At 30.0% G+C, this 25543-nt stretch overlaps 1 protein-coding gene across 5 annotated transcripts; it reads right to left on the bottom strand.

The window, feature by feature from the left end:
* LOC106754607 (homeobox protein knotted-1-like 6) lies at positions 1-25543 on the bottom strand. 5 transcript variants are annotated; one of them, XM_022778001.1, is made up of 8 exons: positions 25170-25543; positions 24734-24802; positions 10806-10884; positions 8447-8807; positions 8176-8295; positions 7830-7965; positions 506-744; positions 1-381 (listed from the first exon to the last, which is right to left on the bottom strand). In XM_022778001.1, the coding sequence occupies exons 4-8, from the start codon at positions 8762-8764 to the stop codon at positions 223-225; spliced, it is 972 nt and encodes a 323-aa protein (XP_022633722.1). In that variant the 5' UTR covers positions 8765-8807; positions 10806-10884; positions 24734-24802; positions 25170-25543; the 3' UTR covers positions 1-222. The 5 variants fall into 5 exon arrangements, with proteins under 5 accessions (XP_022633722.1, XP_014492132.1, XP_022633720.1 ...); XM_014636646.2 differs by lacking the exons at positions 10806-10884; positions 24734-24802; positions 25170-25543 and adding an exon at positions 8985-9312; XM_022777999.1 differs by lacking the exons at positions 10806-10884; positions 24734-24802; positions 25170-25543 and having other exon boundaries at positions 8447-8976.

The raw sequence follows: 25543 nt of genomic DNA on the forward strand, positions 1-25543 counted from the left end.
GTTGATAATTATATTCTCTGAACCAAAACAACAACATTCTTTTCCAAATGTCAGGAGTAGTTATTTATGAAGAATACAAATGAAGCTAATAAATTATTATTCCCTAACTTTTGCAGGGAAGTAAGCATATTTCAACGTCAAATCCATTGAGCCTTGAGGATTTACAAAGGAAAGCACAAGAAATAATTAATGAGGATATACATTTGAGTGGAAGAACCATGCTCACTCATCGGTAAGGAATCGACCGGTAAGACCATCCACCATAGAAAACGGCATATTTTCCGATGGCTTCCAGTGACGCTTTCTTTGATTAATGAACCAATTGTTAATTTGCTTTTGGTCTAACCCAGTTGATTTAGCCAGTGCAATCTTATCACCTTCCTGGAAGATCAATCAGAAACAAGGTTTTGTTTCACATGTAAACCAACGTTTTACAATTTTGCGAACATCAAACAAATCCAAAGATTTATACCATGAAAATGTAGCTTGAGTGGTGAATAATTACCGTAGGATAAGGCCATTTGTAGTGAATATTCCACCACTGAAGTAGCACTTGTCTAGCATCTTTTGGAAGTTTATCTCTCTTTTTTTTCTTGGAAAATTCTAATTTTAGTGAACCAATATGACTTCCAAACTTACGTAAGAGTTTATCCTTCAACTCTCTATCTTCATTATGCACTTGTTCATCTTGAAAATCTCCATCTCCAGCACTAAATCCTTCTTCAGAAGATACACCTCCATCATCTGGGCAAAATAATAACAAAACCAATAGTTTTATAGATATCTTCTTGTAAAAGAACCAATAGTTTCATCATTTTAAGAAATGAATCATAATACAAAAAACTGTTTTAATCAAATTGATAACAAAAAATAGACCATTATTAAAGAGTATATTAAAATACAACATGCCAAATATTGCACCAACCCAAGTTTGTTAACTTAAACATCCAATAATGACAATATAACTAGTGGGCAATAGCTTGAACGTAAGTTAATAATACTTTGCAAAGTGCACATTCCTCAACACGAAACGTTCGACTAGCAAAATATTCATTTATTACAGCAGACATTTCAAAAAAATTAATATTCAAAAGATCCATAACATGGTCAGTGAAGTTATCTTTGAAATCAAAACACTACTCCTAGGCTCCAAAATTCTTCCTTCTAAATAAACTTTTAACACTCAATTCGATCACTAACAATTTTTTAAATTTGTTTTTCCAAAATAAAGTAATTATTTGGGCAACCTCCAACCTAATCAAATCATTGAAAAAAATATGAAATCACATTTCCTTTCGCACTATTTTTCACGATTAATATTTTGAACTTCTTATAATCGTATCCTTAATCATGAGAAACTATTTTTTTCAGTATGAAAAGTTATCATCCTCTTTAATTAGTTAAGAAAAACCACTTTCAAAGATAATTGAAAGAAAACAACAAAAAGCATTAACTATATTTTTTAAACACGTAATGAGAAAATGACTAAAATTGAGTTTCAGTATTGAAATTTCCAAAATACTTTCTTCGTTTTCTAGCCCTTTGTCTATAGGCATGAAAACATATTATTAAAACCATACATGTTTAAAAATAAAGATGCGAATGTTATAAACAAAAAAAAAATGGAGGAAAGAGGCTAAATAAATTAACGTAGGATTCACAAGATATTTTAAATTTAACACGTTTTTATTTGACCGTTTACCATTCTCTTTTTTCCTTAACCTAAACACATTTCTAGTTTTTTTCACCCTAATCCATTTCTTTATATTCTAACATAGGGAACCCTCACCTCCTGTTTAATATTCTAGTACAAAAACAAAAGTAAGATCCCCATATTTTTCTATTCAACTTTTTACCCTAATTTCTACTTTATTTTTGATGCAGAGCTCTAAAAATTTTGCTCTTTCCGTCTATTTTTTTGTTTTAGAAAAAAAAATGTCTTTATGTCCTCTTTTCCCTCAATTTAATCATCAAAAGTAACTAAATCCATCCTTTAATTCCTCCTTTCCACCAAATCAGCCCTGAAAATGAGTTTGAATGGGTTAAAGGTGTTGGTTTGAATGAGAAAAATGGAGTGATTTGAGATGAAAGAAAGAAGGACGTGGACCATTGTATTGTCGGGAGAGATTTTGATAAGGGATGAAGAAAGCTTACAACATGGAGAAGACAAGATTGCCCACGCTTTCTGGTACATGTCATTTGTAACTTCTCTGTGTGCCAAAAACATTTTTGCGGCCATTAACGGTAGATTGTCATCTCTTCAGGCATTGTCATGCAATATACTACATTACTTGACTAATTTTGTTTCTTTAAACAAATGAGTTAAAACTAAAAAACCAATACCAGGGGCTATCTGTCTTTCTTGAAAATTACCATTTTCTTTTCTCTTTTTTTACATCAAAATACCTCATACTTTACATTCACTTATCCTCTTTTAACTTAATTTTCATTTACTCGTTACCTAATTAGCCCTTTTCTCTTAAATCAGTGGCACAATTTTTCATTCCGAGCAAATAACCATAGGGTGACGGTATGATTTGATTCCTTTTGAAGAAAGTAGAAAGAATGAAATATATAATTGTGTAGTAAATATAAATATGTAAGAAATAGAAAGTATATTTTGAAAATGTTTTAATTAAAGTGATTTTAGAAGAAATAAAAATATTTTAAAATCATTTAAAAATGTAAAATGAATAAAATTATTTTTCAAAATTAATTATCCAACCAAATTTATAAATTTAGTTGTCTTCCTCCACTTCTTCTCTGTTGGAAATGGCAAAAGATGGTTTAGTGGGCATAGACACAGGTGGAGGTTGATGATAGTCACTTAATCCGACAAGGATTTGACCAGCACATAGGAGTACACTGTACACACCTGACCTAGATAGGAAAGAAATAAACGAAAATCAAAAAGGAAATCAGTGTTCAGAGGCAAGTTCCATCGGTTGTCAGTCATCAGTGCCAAAGGAGAGTGCCTCAAAAGGATACAATGATGCATCCCAAGCACGGGTACACCACCATTCTTAATTTTATGTTCACTGGAAATGGGAATGGGAGAAAACAAATAGAAGACATAAACACGAATAATTATGTATTTTTTATTGAGAAAGATAAAAGAAAAAAAAACAAAGGGTAAACTTCAAGAAAATTTCTTTTACTTTTTTTTTCATCTAAATTAAAAAAACCCCATCTTCATCCCTCCAAACCCTGGGAAAACTACAGTTTAATATCGTATTATTATTGATCCTAATTCAGGAGTGAAGACAAACTAGGGTATCACTACAAAATAAATCAGCACGAGTACGCCTACATCAATAGACCGCAGATACATGAGGGGCCAAACAACCAATTTTTTTCTCTTTTGTCCTCTCTGATCACCAGACAAAATTGGACAACTGTTTTCGATATTTCATTAGATATTATACTTTCATATTTAATGTTCCTTTTTATGGTGAATCTGTTTTGTACCCGATGGATTAACTATTGTTCATAATAAATTTATATATATAAAATAAATCAACTTTTCATGCTGTCATCTGCTTACAAAAATAAAAATTTCACAGTCGAAACAATTCTTGATCTTTTATTTTAGCCGTCTAATAACATACTTGAGATAAAGTTATATTTAATGTCACATATCACTATTATTTCAAAATTAACAGGTAAAGTGATTATAACTAAAGACACGTCTTACAGAAAAAATTTCAAAATACAAACACCTGTCCAAATATGGCATAATTATGCGTCGAATTAAAAGAGAAAAATGGTGTTGACAAGAGAGGCGAAAGTGTTAAAGAAACAACTATTTTGGGTAACGAAAAGACATATCCTTTAAATGAATTGCGGTAGATTTATTTTGTGGCATAAAGTTTAACTGAAGTGAAGACAATAGGGTTGTGTTCCTTGCAAGAGGGGGGCCTGTTTCCCAAAATGAAAGATGATTTGGAGATGGACAAATGTGATGAGTAGTTGAAGATTCAGAAGGTAAATGAGGGGAGGCCCACAACCACAAGGAGGAAGAAGAGAACAAAATATCCAAGGGCAATGGCAGAAGTGAGCAGGGAAGGAATAGTGCGTGGGGAAGATCTAAATGGCATTGAACGTTCTATCAATATAAAAGCTGCTTTTCATCTCAGCGACAATTGCGCGAGTGCATGTGAAAGTTTTAACTCTAAAATCACCCGCTGCACACGGGAATTTCATTATTTACACTTTAACTACCTCACATACCTGCTCGTCTTCTCCTATATCGTGCTTTTGCAGTAATTCCAAAACCCAACAAGCTTTGGGAAAGAACCATCACAACACAACAAATATATGCAACAACCATGTCAATATATATATATATATATATATATATATATATATATATATATATATATTAACGCTATCTTCATATTACTTTATTCAAGTTCTGACTTTTATCTAATTAAATCCTACCCAATCAACAAATACTATGCAAGTACCATATATAAACACCGATTTGATAGCATGCAATAACACGGCAAAGTTAATATATAGATAAATTCTTATAGCAGAGGTGCCTATAATTAGGCAATTATTCTATAATTTCCTCGCATCCTATGCATTTACCATCTCTATAAAACAAATCATGCATTAGAAATTTAAACCCAAAGGATATGTGTCCAACGGTTAAAAGCACCAAACCAATGTTAACCCAGGGAAAGTCCCATACATGCCTAATAAAGCCTAAAAAACACACTGTTAGTAAAGAGCTACTTGACATTTACTACATCCAAGATTCTAGTAGTAGCAATATTCAAATTAAGATAAACAAATGGATCTTCTGGGGATCACGTTAGTTTTGCTTAGTAGTTTGCAAGACTAGCCCGAGATTAAAGTTAACTAACATAAAAACGTCTAATATAAATCTTATAATATCTTATTTTACTTCATAAAATATTTTTACTTTAAATTTACTTCCACAAATATTTTAGTAACACATCGGCCTTTATAAATTAGAAAAACTAACTTAATAATTAAATATATCTTATTCATAATACTCAAAAGATTCAAATTTTTAAATTTAAGATTGTAGTCACCTCACATTAGCGTGTTATGAAGAAAATTATTTATAAAATCTAGATTTTGAATTCAAGAATCTGATAAGATAATTAAAAATGATCTAACATAAAAGCCAGCAAGGACAACATAGTAAAACTATATAATTTGAAAAAGGAGCTTCAAGAAAGCAATAAATTTAGTTTAACTTAACATAGTCCTACGAATAAAACATAAATTTAGCACTGGCAGCTAAACTTTAAATTCAAGCTAGCACAACTTTTGCTTCTATAAATGCAAGATCCAATTTGATGACTGCTGCTATTGCAGTACAAGGGCATATAAAAATATCAAAAGAACAAAGGGGAAAGAAATCAAGGAATTTCAGGTCCTGTCAATTTCGCTTTTCAGACACACGTTCAAGAAAGATAAGTTTGCAAAAAGAATGATTAAGGAGAATCCATCCAAGCATGCAACACAAATCAATTTAATAGTTAAAACATCACTTAAAAGGTAATCTGTACTTCCAAACATAAAATTATAAATTATGTTAGCTGCCAACCATAACCCACGTGATCATACTTTGCATTTGCAACGTTTCTGTTTCAAATAAATATAATTAATCACCAAGACCCACAGTATGCCAGCTTCAACATAATGAGCAATTTGGCCATAGCATAAAGGAAGGGCGAAAATCCTACGCAAGTTGGTTACTTCCCATAGAAATCAGTGCAATCCATATCTACTAATGTTTAATAATATTTTTATCATTGTCTAGGATGAGAAACAAAGGATGGAAAAGCCATGATATTCCAACAGGCTTCAGTCGTTTAGTTAGGCAATGCATTCCAACCTTATTTAACATAATTTTAAACTCCATGAATTTAATTGAAAGTAATGAGGCCAAACAGAATAAGCCTAACAACAATTATACTGGGTTCACTCATAATTTTTAACATAGCCTTTTAGTTCATAAAATTACAAGAATCTAAAATTACTTTAGATCCGGAGACAATATCGTTAGCTAATCCCAAGGCGTAACCTTTATCACCCACGCTCAGCTGGAACTTGATACTCTTTTAAAGTATAAGATCAAACATCGTTAAATACTAATATAGTACACAAGTCATGTATGAACTCAAATTCAAAATGGACATATTGAAAACTCAGAATAATAGAAAAGACAATTAAAGCCAAAATTCCGTGTATACAGGAAGGATAGAGAGAAAATTCTCCATCCTTATTTCACACACCTAAAAAGAGGTGAGTAGTCACCAAACATCATTACATCCTAATATATGCTCAAGTTATCTATGATTCTCAAATCTAAAATGGGCGAATTGAAAAGTTACAAGATTATTGAAAGACAGCAGCTAGAGCCACAGATTTGGTGTATCTTCAAGGATAGAAAGAAGAAAATGTCTCATCTATATTCCATACTCTTTAAAGAGAAGAGATATCACCACATTTGCTGTGTGCCGTGGCATTAAGTCACAGTGTTGAGTCACACGTTCTGTTATATCATCTAAAGAACATGACAGAAGTGAATTTCAGATATAAAAAGTGGGATTAACAAGACCCAAAAGTCATCATCCCTTAATCTCGTTTTTGGCATCGTGAGGAAAAAAATTTCATCATGTTTAAAATACGAACCAACAACTAACAATGAATTACAGAAGCAGTCTTGATGACATGCACAACTTTGCTTGAGAAAAGTCAACTTCCAAAACGTGATAATAGATGGATTTCATAACAGAAGCAAAAGATAACAACGTCGTAGTCACAAGAAGAAAAATGTTCCCAAGAATGGACACGGACACGTTTAAATAGCAGTCACGAGTCATTATCATAACTGATAACCAGAAACGAAGTATTTTTAGGCTACGATCCATACTAACTTGTGTCGAAGATTTGTAAACAGACTCAGTCTATAGGCTGGAAGACACAAAAAAAGGAAGACTAAAATAATACAAGAGACCATATGAAGAGATGCGCCAGTTGTGAGGACGAAAAATGCCCCTTTAAACCACTGGGTGTTCGCAAATAACACCTATCGATTTTCTTTGGTTAGTGTAAAGCGTCCAAAAATCATGTCTGCAAGAACAAAATTGGAAAGCCAGATGCAAAGTCCGATGTTCGTCTAACCAAAACTTCACGGCCAGTACAGATACATTAAGAAATAAATAGTAAACAAAGAGGGAATTAAAACAAGTCCAAGCAAGGCTGGTTCCAAGATCCTGTCACTTAATCAACGATGCAAGCCAATAAAGATGAGGTTTGTTAAGACAGAAAAACAAGGTCATATATCCAACAACGAAAGAAGCGCGGTCACGGTCTCGCATTGAAAGCGCATACAAACAAGGGTTTTTTAAAGTTACACCGCATAAACCGCAGAAAGCAGTGTAACAGTTATGCATAAACCAGTGGAAGAGAGGGAGAGAGAGAAGTCCGTCCAATAGGTTTTAGGGTTTTCTTTTATTTTTCTTTATCTAATTTCAAAAGCTGCGTGTCATGTAGTATTATTAGAGATAGTAGTATTTGCAAGGATATATAACATTACGATTGTTATACGAGCAGTATTCAAGTTTTCAACCAATCAACGAATACTGGGTCAAGCAAAACCTCTATTCTAGTCTGGTTTCTGCACAAATTAATGCTAAAGCGCAATAAACGTGAAAAAGGAAAGAGAGAGAGAGAGAGAGAGAGAGAGAGAGAGAGAGAGAGAGAGAGTACACAGCAGCGAGCTAGAGCAGATATCAACAAACACCGAGTAAAAACAAGAAAGATTAAAAAAGAATACCACTAACCGGAAAGGGTTGGAAGAGAAAAACCAGTGCAGAGATCCGTAAGCTGCGTTTCGATCTTGTTGAGGAAGGTGGTAGCTTCGTCAAAAGGCCGCGTCAGATCGGATTTGTATTTCACCAGCATGTCACAGTAGGTTTCCTGAAACATAAGACACACACATACAAGTAAATAAATAAATAAATATCTATATAACAAAACAACAACGAAGTCTTCGCAATACTGTTATTTGGCTTCTTCGGTTAATTAATGTGTGTTAGCATGTTTATGTGATGCAAATGTTAAAATATCTGTGTATATACGTGCGTGAGCAGGAATGAGAGAGAAGGAGAAAGGGAAGGAGGAGGGGACCATGAACTCGTCGAGTTCGGGATCGGCTCCAACGCACGTGTAAACAACGTCCCTCTTGCAAACGTCGTTTTCTCGTCGGATTTCCTCTAACAAACACGCGATTTCTGGAGGCGCTCCCACCTGAACAAAACGGTTTGTTATAGCCGCATTTGTTTCACACAGTTATCAATTGCAACAACGAAAGAAAACAAAACCAAAATAGTAAAAATAATGTTATAACAAATGAATAAACCAGTGAAAAAAAATGGTGAGGATGGAAGAGGTTAACTACCTTCTGGCAATCGATGTAGGCTTGGAGGAGACGAGGGTAGTGAGGGTGAGAGGCGATTTTGGCTTTGATGAGGGAAGAGCTGTCGTGGTGGCGCTGAATTTCGGGTACGACGGCGACGTTCGGGTAGGGTTCAGCTCCGCTGGCGGCGGTGATGGCCACTGCGGCGGAGAGCAACTCGTCAGATCCGAACATCGGAATCCGGCTACCGGAGGACATTAAGAACCCGTGGTACTCAGCAGGAAATATGGTCTCTGGCGTCATCAAGGCTTTCTCCGAGTACTCCGCCGTCGGTGTCATGCCGTACATTTGGTCTTCCATGACGGTGCGTGGTTTAGCTTCGTAGTGTCGCAGAGGCAGTGTTCTAGAAGAACAAATTACAAAGCAAACAGCAACGCATCACGATATTATTATAGTGTTACGAAGGATTCAGTGGAGCGTGGGTTTTATATTCATGATCATGATTAACGCTAAGTAGCTTTGTTTTTATTTTAGAAAAACTGAGGAGATTAAGAAAAAAAATTGAAATGGGCAGACTTACGTTCGCTGGTGATGAGGAGAGTGAAGACGAAGATTATCTGATTTTTATAATAAATTAATCTCAGAAGATTAAATTAATATTAGTGGCACTCGAGTTTAGGATTCGGGCGAGTAACGGAAAGGAGAAAAGGTGTATCGAGAAGCGTGATTTGTTTTAGTGAGGAACTGCAACCACAACAGGGAGAAGCAGTCACGCACACACGCAGTGATGTAAACCAAAACCAAAACTTAAATTGCTTTTCTTTTTGATTTGGTCACCTTTCTTCTGTTTGATTTAATTTTAAAATAGTTTTAGTTGTGTAGTGGTAGTGGTAATCTATGACCTTCCCTCATGTTATCATTTGGATTCATTTATTTTCTATCACTTCTCTTTGCCTCCTTCACTCACCCAATATCATCTTAAACCTAAACTTTCTTAATTATACACCTTTTAGGACCTACATTCACATACACCTTTATTTAAGCATCTATTATTTTAAAAAACTAGGTTAAATATCTTTCTAAATATGTTTTTTTTTCTTAATTTTTAGAAAAATTAGAATTAATTTTTTTAAAATTTTAGTCTAATTTACTTTTTTAATTTTAAAAATACGTGAATTTAATTTTTTTAATCAAATTTGTTAAATTTATTTAACATTTTAATATATTTCAAGATAACATTTAAATTATTTATATTATTTGACACTTTTTTTTCAATGTTAATTATAAAATACGTTTAAAATTTTGAATAAATTTAACAAAATTTAATTAAAAATAGTAAATTATACATATTCAAAAATAAAAAACTAAACTAATTCAAAATGAAAAAAAAAATTAATTTTTATTATAAAAATTAAATAAATAAAAATATATTTAACCTAAAAAATTCTCAAATTTTATTAAATTTTGTTATTATCCTCAAGTTATTCATAAGATATATTACTAATAAGATATTAGTTTAATTTATATAAAGAATTAAAATCATTTCTAATTTCAAAATATATGACAATAAATTATAATTTATTTTATATAATGTTTAATTATAATTTTTGCTTGATGTTAGAGTAGAATTATAAAGTTAACTTAAGAGCAGAGAATGGAAGGAAAAATAATTCTGAGTTAAACTTCTTCAACTAATAAACAATCATAGATTAGAAAAAAAACTTCAGATTAAACTTAGACTCACATTTCAATATATCTTTGAAAGTAATTCTCACTTCTCTGTCTATCTATATCAGATCTTTCCTTTCCTTTAAATCGGTCGTATATTTCACTGTCGTTTTTCTTTTTCATTTGATGACTTTTGTATAGTCAGAAAGTTCAGTATTTTAATTAAAGAGCTTGAGTGATATGCATAAGGATTTCAATTTGTCAAAAATGGAAAAATAGTTTTCAAGATAAGAGGTGTGGGTGAAACTGTGGTATTTTTTAAGTTTTGATTACTTGAGTGGATTTAGAGAAGAGTAATTGAGAGGATTTGAAGATAATTTTTGTTGTTGTTTATTTGAATAGATTTGGAGGTGAGTGAGAGTAGATTTGGAAGTAAAATTTGTAAGAATTAGTGTAAGATTTAATTTATATGACAGATTAAAATAATTTACGTCCAAATTCACTCTCACTTACCTCTAAATCTATTCAAATAAATAACAAAAAAAAATTATCTTCAAATCCTCTCAATTACTCTCCCTCAAATCCACTAGTGAAAAAAAATTAACTAGCAAAATGTTGAAGTAACTTAAAAAACCATAGGATAGAAAGTATTAGAGATGTTATTAGATAAAGTTGTACAACATAAGTTATGATAGAATAATGGGTCTTAATTTGGGTGTTTGAGAAAGCGTACCAATATTTATATGCGGAATATGTGAAAGGAGCCTTATTTGTTCATCATAATGATTCCATTCCACTCATATATTCAAATTCTGCACTCAAATAAACAAGGTTGATGTTACAAAATACCTTCTACCCTCCTATCGCATAGTCTTTTCCTTATTCAACAGATCATATCTCCAGATTTTTTTACAAATAAATTACACTTAAAATCATAATTTCCAACTAAACCAAATCCATATTAAACTGAATTCAATTATTCAAAATAAAAGCTAGACTGAATTATTTTGTTAATTTGGTTTATAAATTGAATTCCTCTTTATTAGAATTGCTTAAGTAAAATTTACATATTGAAAAGTATATAATAAAATGTCTGTGGGTAATAATTTAAACAAGTCATATAGTTTAAACAATACAAATCAATTCAGTTCTCTCATATGACTTTAGAAATTTGGTTTAGCTTTACAATAGTTCAGGTCAATTCGTAAATTTTTCTCACACCTAAATCTATAGGTTGAAAGGAAGATATTTCCAAACTTAACTGTAATTAATTAATTGAAAGAATTTGTTTGAAGAAACTAAATTTTTAAGATAAATATTATTGTTTTTTTTATCTCAACAAATTTGATTATAAAAAAACTATTTGTTTAGAGAAAGAAATATATAACTTTTAAGTACATATAAATAAAATTTATAAGTAAAATTAATTTAACACGTGGTTAAGTTAAAAAAATTATAAAAATGTATTTTTTTTATTAAAAGATTTCTAGAAACAAAACTGAACATATATATATATATATATATATATATATATATATATATATATATATATATATATATATATATATTTATGAAAACCTATTATGAAGAACACAAAATTTTTCGCGTAAACGAAAATTATTAATTTAGGAAACTCTAGAGAGAAATTCAATTGGAAATCTTCTTAAATTAATAAAAACATGGTAAAGTGCATCTATCAATACTTAATTAATATATTCATTAGACAAATGTGAATATAATATATTTATGTGATAAATAGATATTTAAAGTGTTTATTTTACAGGAAATTCTTATGTGTGCAGAAATTTATGAGATAATAATTCCATAAACATGCTTATCCTTTAGTTATAAACAGTTAAGAAAAATTAGGGCAAGAAAAAATAAAAAGATTCTTATGCGCGTATAATAGATTTTGGTACTATTGAAACATATGTGCTTTCTTATATTTAATTTTGAATTAGCATTCATAGGTCTCCACAATAGGTTTGATGATAGAAATCTGATATTTTAAGATGCTGTTACGATAAGGTCTATGACTTGACTCGGGTGCTTTTTGTACATTTCTATAGTTATATTTATTTTTTAAAATTACCTCTTTTTTTCCGATATTATAAATTACAATTTCAACGTAGAAACTGTGTATTTAGTGAAATGTTCAAAGTGATCGAAAAATCAGACACAAGTTGGAGAAAGATATAAAATAATACTTATAATGTAAAAGAAATACCATAAATTAATTATAAATGGTTATATATGATCAAATTAATGATTTTATGATTAATTTTGTAAAAGTATCGATATTCTATTATATATATATATATATATATATATATATGTGTGTGTGTGTGTATAGAATCCTTATACAGTTTTCACCAAATTAATTAATATTTTATATCCTATATTATCAATGTGGGATTACTTTATGAATTATTAATTTGATATTCGCATCATTACTCTAAGTATTATCACAATCGTTTGAGTTCGTTAATTATATGTATATACAAAACATGTGTTTGGGCATTAATAATTTAAGTGTATAATTCATCAACATTCGATTGTTTTTATACTCTTTTCAAATTTCTAAAAACTAAAAAATAAGTATATACTTTTGTAAAATAAAATCATTTTACACCTTTGATTTTTATAGAAATATAAAAATTATTTTTAATTCATATAACTTGGATTAATTTTGAAATTTTTATTTTATTTTCATATAAATTATTGAAAAGGAAAAATCTAAAGGTAATAAAAATATATTTTTATCATCTCACGGCCTTCATGAAATGGTGTACCATGTGAATGCATTATACACATGTTTCACAGAAAATGTTTTTTTTTACCCTATTTGTACAAGTTGGTTATCACTTTTAAAAATATTTTGATCATTAAAAAAATTAACTTTTATATTTTTAAAAAAATGCTAAAAGATAAAATAATAAATATAAAATATGTGTAATTTTTACATTATTCATGCTTCTCGTGGTCATTATGGTTACATAAGAGTATATTCATTTTCAAAAAAGATGTCTTATTTAATTACTATGTGCTCTTAATCTTAGACATGGATTACAATAAATCTATAGTCTCTTTGTTTTTTTTCAATAAAGATTTTAATCCTATCACATGCAATACAATTACAATGCAATAGAAAAAAAGAATCCCTCTTATAAAGAATTTGAATGAAACAGATTAAAATTAAAACATAAACCTAAATTGATTTCTTTAAATTATAATTTTTGTACCAATTTATATATTATAATTTAATTATACTTTTAATCAGTATTTAATATATTTGTTATTTTAAAAAGTTGAACATGAAATTAAATATATGAAAAATTAAACAACTATTTGATATATAAATAATAAAATATATATAATAAATCCTATTAAAATAGACTTTGATATCATATATATTAGGAATTGAGAAGTTCTAATAAGTATCGATAGAATTATCTTCATTTATATATTATAAATTATATGTGGATCTTTAATATATCTTTATTACATAAATATGTATGTAAAAATAGATATTTGTTTGTTGGTAAGTAATTGACAAAAATATGTCTAACAAAATTTGATAGAAAGGATGTGATTCTATAATAGGAAGTGATTTTAAACTTACATGATTCTCACAAAGTTAACTTATTAAAAAAAAATCTATATATTATAAATTAATTTGATTTGTAATATATGATTATTAATAAAATAGTAATTGAAAGTTATATAAATTTGAGAGGCATTTGCATATAGAATGTATTAATTGATGATGAATGTTAGTGTGTAGTGTAGAAAATGGGAAGTAAAGCGTTTGCATGATGAGTTATTATTGAATTTAATAAGTGAGAAGGAAAAAAGAGGGTTGAGTGGAAAATATTCGAAGGGAGAAAGAGTGTTGAAAACACATACAACTTTTCAAAGTGTGGCCGACACGATTCTGAATGCCAATGGGATCCGACACAAGTTGTTTCAGAAACTCGTTAATTAAACAAAACAGGTTTTTTCCTTCCTTTTCTCTCATCTTCAACAATACTTATATTTTAATATATGCTACTAATCAATCTTCAACACCATCCAATGTTCTCATTCACCCCATCTACACACTTACTTAATACACTAATCATTCCATGGTAAATTTTTTATTCATCCACTTCACTTCATCTACATACAAATATAACTAAGCATAACACATAACTTTAATTCAATTTCATAAATACCATCTAAGGTCTTTTTTTTATTAAATAAAGTAAAATTTAACTCTAATTTCATATTTAGGATATAATTAAGTAAATCATTTTTTACATTTGTAGTTTAAAACTTTAGTCTTGATCTTTTGTTGAGTTTTTGAAGGGAGTTTTTAAAATACATTCATATTGATATGTTAACAAAATAATACAGGCCTAATTAGTAATATAATATGTATATTTAAGTTTTTAATGTATTTTGATTATATATTAAAAAAACTCAATTAAATTCTTATTTTTGTAAAAAAAAAAATCAACTTTATTCATTCTATTAAATTAACCTTACTATTAGATATAGATTTGTTAAGCGTTAAAATCTGAATATATCACATATTAAAATTTAGGTTATTTTTTTATTTTAAAGGTGTTATATAACCTAAAATTTAACACGTAATATCCTAAACTTTAATACTTGACATTTTTAAACAATATTATCATCAATTTTATATAAAGAACCACATTTAAATTTTTTTAACAGAATTAAAAAATAATAATGTCAAAATAAAATATAAGATCAGGAAAACTTAAATATAAAAATTGAATTACTAAGCCTTTTAATATAAAACTCGTATATTATAAAAACTCAATAGAAGAACAACACTAAACAGTAGAGCGTGTTGCTCCCTCCACCTTCCTATTTTAATTTATTTCAAAAATATTTTACATCTTTTTACTATTTTTTTTATTCTAAAAATATCCTATATCTTCCCACTATCTTTAATTATCTTTCTTTTTCTCTCTCTACATTTAATGGAACATTTACATGTCTCATTAATGGAGTATTTACATTGAACTTGTGATATATTTTCTTAAATAAGTTTGATTCAATCTTATTTTGGCTGTTGAATATATTTTTTTCTTTTCAAATTACTTAATAAATGGTAAAATTTTGTTCTAAATTTCTAGAAAAATGTTTATATATATGTGTGTATTTTTTTTACATATCTACAATTTTTAACATTATATTATTTTTTAACTTACCGACATGTTTGACTCAAATAACTTGAATAAAATATTTAATATATTAGATAAAAAATATAAAAATATTATTAAATACCTAAAATATAAAAAAAAAATTATTTATTAAAGATTTAGAATTTATTTAGTTCTTTCGTCATTATAAAGTTAATATATAATAATAATAATAATAATAATATATCATTATTTACTATTAATTTTATTATGTTTATTATTTTGTATTTGCATCTAACTTTTAATTTATAAAATGAAAATGATGAAAGTACTAATATTGAAGTTTCCTCTGAATTTTATATTTTGTAATATATCACAAATTTAAATTTGAACCATGTAAATGCTCAATTAATGTAGAAAGAGAAGAGAAAGAGAAAGATTGTGAAAGATAGTGGGAAGGTGTATGGTATTTTTGGAATAAAAGAAAATAGTGGGGAAGTGTAAAATATTTTTGAAATAAATTAAAATAGTGTGAATGCAGGGAACTCAGTATTTGGGGTTATCGTCACACTTTGATGGTCATACATTCTCAAATAGAGAGGTTTGATGCATGTGGTGAGAAGGAGGTTCGCTTGATGAGCCTTTCTCGATTTGGCAAAAGGGCGTTTGAGGACTAACCTTGTGATATGTGGTAGGGTGAAACCCAATTGGCAAGGGGGTTTTGCAAAGCAGTAGTGGCTACCACAACTGCACAACCCGCCATAACTCGACATTCATGCTAAGTCCAGACAGTCCAGTCAAAATATTGTCATGCATAATCAGTTTGGTTGGTTGGTGTGACATGTGTATCATGTGTATAATGTTCTAATATATCATTAATTGTTTGTATTCTAACTTATCCTTATTTGTGTGTTGTCTCTCTATATGTTGTTTTCTCTTTTACGATAATCACCTAAATAGTGTTAGCTTAGAGAGACAATCTTTTCAGTTGTTCCAACGAGAAACGAAAATGAAACAAATAGAGAGTCATATCTTATTTTTTTAGGTTTGTTTTTATTTGATAGTTTTATCATCATATATATAATATTTTATTTTAATAGTTTTATATTATTAAAATGAGATGTTAAAATAAATAAATATATATATATATATATATATATATATATATATATATATATATATATATATATATATATATATATATATATATATATATATATATATATATATATATATATATATATAATAGAATAGTCTTTTTACAAAGCATATGAGTATAATTAATGTTCTCCAAAGTGTTCTACAATTATATACAAGTACATTTTATATGCCATTAATATAATTTATCTATTAATATATTTATAATTAATTTCTGCTTTAAATTAATTAATTAACAACTTTTATTTGATATTATTTTTATAATACTTAAACTAGTCACTTTATGAAAAATGGAATATATACCGCCCATATATTACCAGTGAAATTATTTGCCGACTCAATTTTTTAATAATAAGTATGTCTCTAGAAAGAAACTAGTAATGCTAACTTGTTATTAGCTAATTAATGCTCAAGTCTACTTTTTACTACAAAGGAAATGATTCAAAATCATAATTATAATAAAGTGGTTGATATATTTGAATCTCTCAATTTGGAATAAGGACGAATGTTCATCACTGAATATGAAATCTTTATATATAAGTTAAAGTACCAGAAATTAAGCTTAACTCCAACCTTAATAAATTTATTTAGTAATAAGATTATTTTTTTGATTTATATATTATTAATTAGTTTAATTTTAGTTGATATAAAATTTTAATATGTCCTGTTAAATTAAGGTTATTAAATTTAAATATAATCTAATTTTACTAAACTTATTCAACAAGAACATATTTATCTTAGCTATATTATTATTTGACTTAATCATCTTTAGCTAATGTAAAATTCCAACTTATCATGAAATCCTATTTATATCACATTAATTTAGAGTTAAAAATCTTAATTCACTTCACCTTATTCAACAAATTTCATTAATCAAAAGAAAGAAAAAAAAAAAACTTGTATAAACTACTCTTTTACATGTAAATAACCTTAATTTTTTACTGAGAGGACGCAAAATATAATACACAAATGGTACATCACAAAAAAAAACATTTATACTATAATTTAAAATAATAATATTTTATTTATTTTTGAGCTTAAAAATATATATTATTAAAGTGAGTGTAAAATATTTTTGGAAGATTGTGTAAGTATTATTTAAATTTTTGTTTTTAGGTATTTATTTGTGTTAGAAAGACACAAAGGGTATATAATGAGTGTTTGTTGTTATTGGGGTAAGCAAAGGCAGTGCAGTTCTGATGTGTTTTCAAAGGTGATTGATTGATTGCTGAATTACGCCACATCACTTTTCTTCCCTTATGGGCCACGCCAATTCGTTAAGTCAAGTCATTCGGATCCATCGCCTAAATGGGTTGGGTTTATTCTCTTTCCGGATATTACTTCTAAGATTACTACTAATAACTTTAAAACACACTAACTAAAATAATTTTCACTTAATTATATTTAATCATATAAATATCTCTTTTAAGATACATTTGATCTTCAAAATCCGTCCAAAACTTATTTTTCATTTGAAATGACAAGTCTAAAATATTTTGAACTTTTCGTAGGAAAGACATTTTTCTAGTGGTAATAATTCGTTGTTGTTATGCTTGTCAAGTAAAATATTTTGGTTAAAACCATTTAGGCGTCCTTATTTTTGTAAGGTATTTCCAATTTGGTCCTATTCTTTTAAACTTTTTCAATTGAGTCCTTATAACTGCTAATTTCAAACAAATTAATCTCTGCCGTTAATAATAGTTAACGGTGTTAAAATTGTGCAGAGGTGGATAGATGATGTGGTTAAAATTCTCCTTTTGAGGTGTTAAAATTGTGCAGAGATGTTAAAATTGTGCAGAGGTGTTCAAATATTTCCCATTCTCCTCTGCACAATTTTAACACCTCTGCACAATTTTAACACTTCAAAAGGAGAATTTTAACCATGTCATCTACTCACCTCTGCACAATTTTAATACCGTTAATAATTTTTAACGAGGGGCTAATTTGTTTCAAATTAACACTTATAAGGATTCAATTGGGAAAGTTTAAAAGAAGGGGACCAAATCGGAAATACCTTACAAAAATAGGGACACCTAAATGGTTTTAACCAAATATTTTTCATATTACAAGTATATGTTAAGCGAAACCAAAGTAATTTTAAACCAATTTACTTCCTCTTAGTTGTGATTTGAGTCATACTTTGTTTTATAATGGATGAATACTAGACAATCATTTAAACAAGTTACACTCCTATATTGGTTAATAGAATTCCTACATCAAAATTTATGTTACAAAGATATCAAAGCAAGGAGATCCTTTAATACCATTTTTTTTTTTCATGGATGTAATAGAAGGCTTAAGTGGAATGATGAGAGAAGCCACTGTAATAAATATGCACAGGAGTTATAGGATAGATGGTGTGGAAGTGCTAAGGTGAATCTACTCCAATTTTCCGATGATGTTATTTTCTTAGGATATACATTATCAAAAGTAACATGAGAAACTTTGAAGTTGTTTGAAGCCTTAAAAGTAGATTTATTTAAAGAGCAGCAGTGGCTAATCCTAAGCTACATGAAAGTCGATTATGAAGAAATCTGAAAACAAGTTGACATTATGAAAGAATAAATAGTTGTGACTAGAAAGGAGGGCGTACCTCATTAACTCTCTGCGATCAAGCTGACCCTTATACTTGTTATTCTTTTACAAAATACCGAGTAGGGTGGCAAAAGAGATAAATAGAGATAAATGATAGGCAGGTAATTTGCTGCAAAGGAAGATTGATAGGGTCAATTACAAGAATATCTGAAACTATGTATGTAGAAGAACCAAGTCATAAATGAGCATGAAGCCTATTACAATGGTGCAAGAGATGGTTTTTATGGGAAGTGGTAGCAATCAACAAGCTCATGTTAGGATTGGATAATGCTGAATTAAGAAGGAATGATAAGGAAGCATGGAGATGTAAATATACAAACAATAATGGTTGCATATACGAAATTCTACAGGTATGGTGCGGGATCACAATTGCAATCAATATGGTCTGAATTATGGAGTATCGAAGTTCCCTCAAAACTTATACATCTCGCTTAGTCGTAACTTAAAAGAAAACTCCCAACCAAAGATAATATAAAGAAAAGGAATGTCTTGTAACAAGAGGACCTTCAGTGTCCTTTTTTATGAATCTTTGGTTCACATTTTATTCACTTCTAACAAGGTGAATATATGGAAAACATGTTATTTGTGGCTGAATAAGGCAACTTGTTTTCGATCATTCATTTTTGGCAACATGGGCAAGGGATGGATCACTGTTTAAAAAAGGAAAGATGGTATGTTGTGTGGGGTATGCAAAGGATAAACTTGGAAATGTAATGGACTACATGGACTACTCCTTGACCTTGCGATATAATGCCTAAGCTTATTGGCCAATCATAGGCTATAGAGGAGGCGAAGAAATATTAGGGGAATTAGGATTTAGATTGTTGTATATTTCGAATCCACTAGATATCTTATTACAAATGTGAATTTAATCCATGGTTTATAGGTTAAATCCAATTCACTTTTAAATATCATTCCATATTTTATTGGTAATTAAAGGAGGAACTTAAAAAAAAAATATTAGTCTCAAAATTAAATTTGATTTCATTAAAATATTTTAATTACTCATACATACAAAGCTTTCGACATATGTTAGAGGTCAAGACGAGTTTGCCAGAATCAAAGATTGAGATGAATCGATCAAGAAAGGTCAATATGAGTCAAAGGTTAAGTTGAGTTGGTCTGGATTGAAAGGTCAAACCTACGACCTAGGATGACTCAACTTTACCTTTTAGATCGAGCCGAATTGTCTTGACCTTTGACACTAACAAGCTCAATTTGAACGTCAGCCTAGGCTAGTCCAAATTGACTCAGTTTGACCTTCAACTTAGAATGAATGGACTTGATTCTTTAGCCTAAATCAACCTGATTCTTTAATCCAAATCGATTTTATTCTTTATCCAACTGATTGTGTCAACCTTTAGTCTTAATCGACTTGATTTAGCCTTTGACTTGAGTTGTCTCGACTTGACCTGCAACATTGCCCAACTTAGATCAACCTTTGGCCCTGACCAACTTAACTCCACCTTTAATTCGGACTGACTAGGCTTAACCTTATGTTTAGACGAACTCACATCGAACTTCGACTTGGGTTAACTTGTCTCGATTTTCGTTCAAAGTTGACTCAACTCAACCTTCAATCTAGGCCAAGTTGCATTGACCTTTAGCTTGAGCCAACTCCATTTAACCTTCTGCTTGAGCTAACTCAACTCGACCTATCAACCTTCATCCAATATTGACTCGAATCAACCATCAACGTGAGCTAACTTGGTTCGACCTTCGACTTGTGCCAGCTCGTGTCAACCCTCAGTGCTAACTGATTTGACTAAACCTTAAGCTTAGGTTGGTTGGCCTGGGAAAACTTGGGTTGACTCAACTCGATTCTTTAATTTGAGCAGACTCGAGTCAAGCTTCGTCTTGGACCAACTCAAATCGACCTTCCTAGGCTTACTCGACTCAACTTGAACTTTTGTCTAGGTTAACCTGCCTTAATAACCTACAAACCTTCAGCCTGAGCTGGGTTAGATTGGCTTGCAGCTCAAATCGGGTCGACTTGTCCTTTGGCCTATGCTAATTCGCTTTGACCTTCAACCCACATAGACTCGCCTTAACTTTCGGCATGGACCAGCTTGCCCTGACCTTTGGCCGAGGTTAACCAGTGTTAAAATTTGTCCCATGTTGTCTTAACACAATTCTTCTACCCAATTGACTCGACTCGACCTTCGATCCAAGTCGACTTATCTTAGCATGAGATGTGTTTGATTCGACTTAAAGTATATCAATCTTGGTTTAACCTAGGCATAACTCGAGCTGGGTCCAACATGAATTATGTACTTAATTTGGTCCTAACCCAACAATGTTTATCTTTCTTAAGATCAACTTGCATGAATTGACCCATAAGACTTTTTGTTTCTATTTTGGTTTGACAACTATTTTTTATGTGGGCTTTTTGGTTTTATGGGATTTTTTACTTTTGATCCTTGTCTACCATGGCCAAAACCCTGTGGGTTAGGTCAAATCTACAACTCTAAAATGATTAAATTATAATATATATGTTAGGTACAAATTTTAATTCACAAATCAATTTTATGAAATTAAATTAAGTTTAAAGTTCACCTTCTAAAGTACAAAATTTTATTAATCTACGATTTATTAATTACTTAAGAAGATTTTTTAAAAATTCCATATTTAAACATATATATATATATATATATATATATATATATATTTAAGCATATACAAATTTTATATTTTCAACTAGCCTTTATAAAATTAGTTTTATTAGATTAAATTAAGCTTATTGGTTTGCCTTATTGTCGTGAAACCAAGTTTACATGCTTTAATTTGTAGCTAATGAAAACAAGAGCATTGTATGGTAAGGAAATGATATTATGAAGTGGACCTTAACCCGAAGTCAACTTCACAAAATGACTTATAAGTGAGGTTTGTATCTACTTATATATTATCAAATTGTCTTATCTTTGGTTGATATGATATTTCTAACACATCCTCTCTCGTGTCAAGGCATATACATCTCGTCATGAGACTAGACATTAATGGACGGTCTAATAGCGACTCGATAGTAGGTGGAACATAAACTCAACAAACATCAAATTTTGCTAGGGTAGGCATAACCCTTGGCTTTGATATCATGTTAAGAAGTGGATTTTAAGCTTAACTCAACCTTATAAAACTGGCTTGTAATGTGAGATTTGCATTCACTTATATATTCTGAATTGACCTTATCTCTAGTTGATATGAGATATCTAACACATTCTCCTTCACATTGAGACATATACATATCTAGCGTAGGACTACTCATTAATATCTAGTCCCATGCGTGAGATGTATATGCTTCAGTGTGAGAGGATATGTTTGAAGTCCTACGTCAACTAGAGATAATAAGACAATTTCATAGTATATAAGTGGGTGAAAACCTTACCTTACAAGTCGGTTTTATGGGGTTGAGTTAAGCTTAAAGTCCACTTCTTAACATGATATCGGAGTATGAGTTAGAAACTATCCTAGCCAAATTTATTGTTTATTGGGTCAATTGTCTCATCTGTTATCAGGCTATATTGGACCACCAATTAATATTAATCCTATGTTTGAGATATATATACCTCAATACGAGGGAGAGTGTTGAATGTGTCACAACAATTAGAATAAAACTAATTTAGAATATATAAATAGGTACAAATCCCACTTTATAAATTTGTTTTATAAGATCGAGTTATATTTAAAATCTATTTCTTAATAAATAAAATATGAAAAACTGTGTTAAACATATTTGATAAGTCTTCTATTGTCAAAATCTCCTAAAGTGGCCGGATTCTTGAGGATAATTACCTCAAATCTCACCGACAAAGAGGTGTTAATATCAAGAGACTATATGGCTCAAGTTGGGTTTGGGAACTGTTATAGTCATAAACAAACGAGGAATGACTAAGGTGGAATTCCATAAAGCTATTAGTGTAGTTTGTGTTGTGGTTCACACACTAGTTCTACATGCACAAACTGCAGCATTTTAAGGAATTATGGAAGTGATGCGCTAGGCTCTGAGGCAGATCAGTGACGAGCAGAAGAAACTAACACGGATCGACGGATGAACGGACAATGGATGCAGCGAAAGGTCGGAATCGGAGAAAAACCTAGGGTTTAGGGTGGTTTGTTCGGTATAAGTGATAAATTTAGGGATCTGGAGTGTTTTAATTGGTGAAAAAGAAGGTTTCACCGATTGAATAGAAGACTGGAACGAAGATGGAGTTTGGTTCGGTGAAAGTGTAGGAAACCGAGGAAAACGTTCGGTTAAAGTGAAGGAGATGATGATGAGAAGGTGGATCTAGGAAGGGAAAACAAGTTTACCGGTGGAAGGGTGTAGATCTGAGGTGGAAGAAGGTGCGCTGTGAAGAAACCCTAGCGGAGATGTTTCTTCGAAGGAGAAAATGAAGAATGTGATCTGTGATGTGAAGATGTGGCGTGATAAGCAAATGCTGAAGCAAGCCACGCGGAAGCCTCAGGTTTGAACGAGTGGCGTGAGAGGATTGACTTCTGTGGAGGAGTGAGAAGCACGATGGAGTAATTGGAAAATGAAATAATGAAGTGTGCATTGGAAGGAGGCTAGAGGTCTATGGACTCTCTAGCCAATGACTTTCAAGGGAGAATTATTTTCGATTTAGAAAACCAAATTTTCATTAATCTCAAAAGTAAGTACAAGAAGTGTAGGCATGACTATATATAGGACTAGAAGTCCCACATGCCTAACACAATACAAGGTACATAAAAGAAAGACTACACTAAAGACATTGGGCTTGGACCCTGCGTATCAGGAAGCTTAGTAACAAGGATGTTAGTACCGACTTATTCCGGTTTGAGGCAAAGTGAAGAAGAATCAAACATTTTTGTCTAAAAACATGTTTGAGATAGCTGTATCAGTGGTTTGTTTGAACTATATCAACATAGTTTTGCTTTGTAATATGTCTCTGTGGTATACTTGTACCTCCTCAATGATAATATTTCTTTCTTTATAAAAAAAAAATATGGGACCATGAACGGAAGTGACTAAATCTTTTTATTTTTTATTTTTATTAAAAAAAACATTCTTATTTGAATTGAGTAAAAAAAATGTAAACAATAAAACCTTTTTTCGATTATTAAGTTATGCAAAAAGTTTTAACATCAATGACAAAACTCCCCACTTAAGTTAATCTTTTAACTTAGAAAAATTGAAATCAAGCATTTATGGTACACCTCTTTCAATGGGTGTATCCACTTGAATATTTGATTGTTGTATTAAACGTTATATATATATATATATATATATATATATATAAAGTTTGAATGATAAAATTAGAAATCACCATTCTCCCTCAGCCATCCCATATAAAGATAGAAAGTGATAAAAAAAAATAGTCTCACACTGTATGTAAATCAGCATTTATTCCGCTGAGATCTTTTCCTTAAACTCTCTTTTATTAGTATTTCAAAATTACATTCAGCGTACCGTTGTACAAATTAAAATTTGTAAGGAATATGCCACCTTATATATTAACTTGAAAGTGATAAAAACAATTCTACTATTTTTCCTTTTTAACTACAATCATAACTATATTTGGAAGATTTTGGAATCTATAGTTGAATACTTATCTAGAGTAGTACACACCACTTTTGAAATGGTAGAGTACAAGAAGAACGACATTAATAAATAATAATCCCTTTTAGTAATTTATTACAATAATTATTTTTAGTTAATAAATAATTTACAGAAAGAGTATATCCAACGACATAGGAATAATATAAGACATAAAAAGTGTACCTTATAAACTTCCGTAGGTTCATGACACTTCAACGTGGACGTTAGGATACACATCTGAACCTCAAGCTCCTGTTTATTCACATCATTCATTTTACTTTCAAAAAAACACGTAAAATTAAAACAAAAACTTAAATATATTTAATAATTATTTGAAAACTTATTTTAACTGAAACTAATTTATCAAATAAATTATTTAAAATCAAAATTTCTGACATCTTTAAAAATTAGCTATAGTTTGTTAAAAAAAAAAAAGACAACTTTTAAACTAGTCAAAGAAAATGTCACTCGTGCATTTTAGCATCAATAATTTAAAATATCAATTCAGTATGCGACATTAACATTTTCCATTTAAGCATAATTGATGTCATCTCAATACTTTCAGAATTGTTAATCAATATCTCAAAGAAACTTTGGTTGTGAAATGAAGCATACTTACCAATATAAAAGTTCAATGAATGTGGCAGCTAGCTGATGAGAGTTTCAGCTTTTCTTGCTTATGTAATTAAGTTCATGCCTGAAGCAAACACTGCACCAAGTGTTTAAAATCATGGTTTCCAAGAGTTTATTGTGGTAAGAGGGAGGTATTATATGAAGATTTGTGGATGCATAATTGATTGAGAGAAATAAGAGTTTTTGGTTGAGGAAGATGGGAGTTGGTTCCTTTATATAGTGGGTCGCAGTTGAAGATGAATTGAAATGGAAAGTTAAAGCATGAAAGTATTAAGTGAGGGTTTTGAAAAGAATTCTGGGGGCGGTGGAATATAGCTTTGCTTTAGACATGAAATGCTAAAAAGCTAAGGAGCCATTTAA

This window comes from Vigna radiata, unplaced genomic scaffold, assembly GCF_000741045.1.
Source record: "Vigna radiata var. radiata cultivar VC1973A unplaced genomic scaffold, Vradiata_ver6 scaffold_322, whole genome shotgun sequence".
In the NCBI taxonomy this organism is placed as follows: Eukaryota; Viridiplantae; Streptophyta; class Magnoliopsida; order Fabales; family Fabaceae; genus Vigna; species Vigna radiata.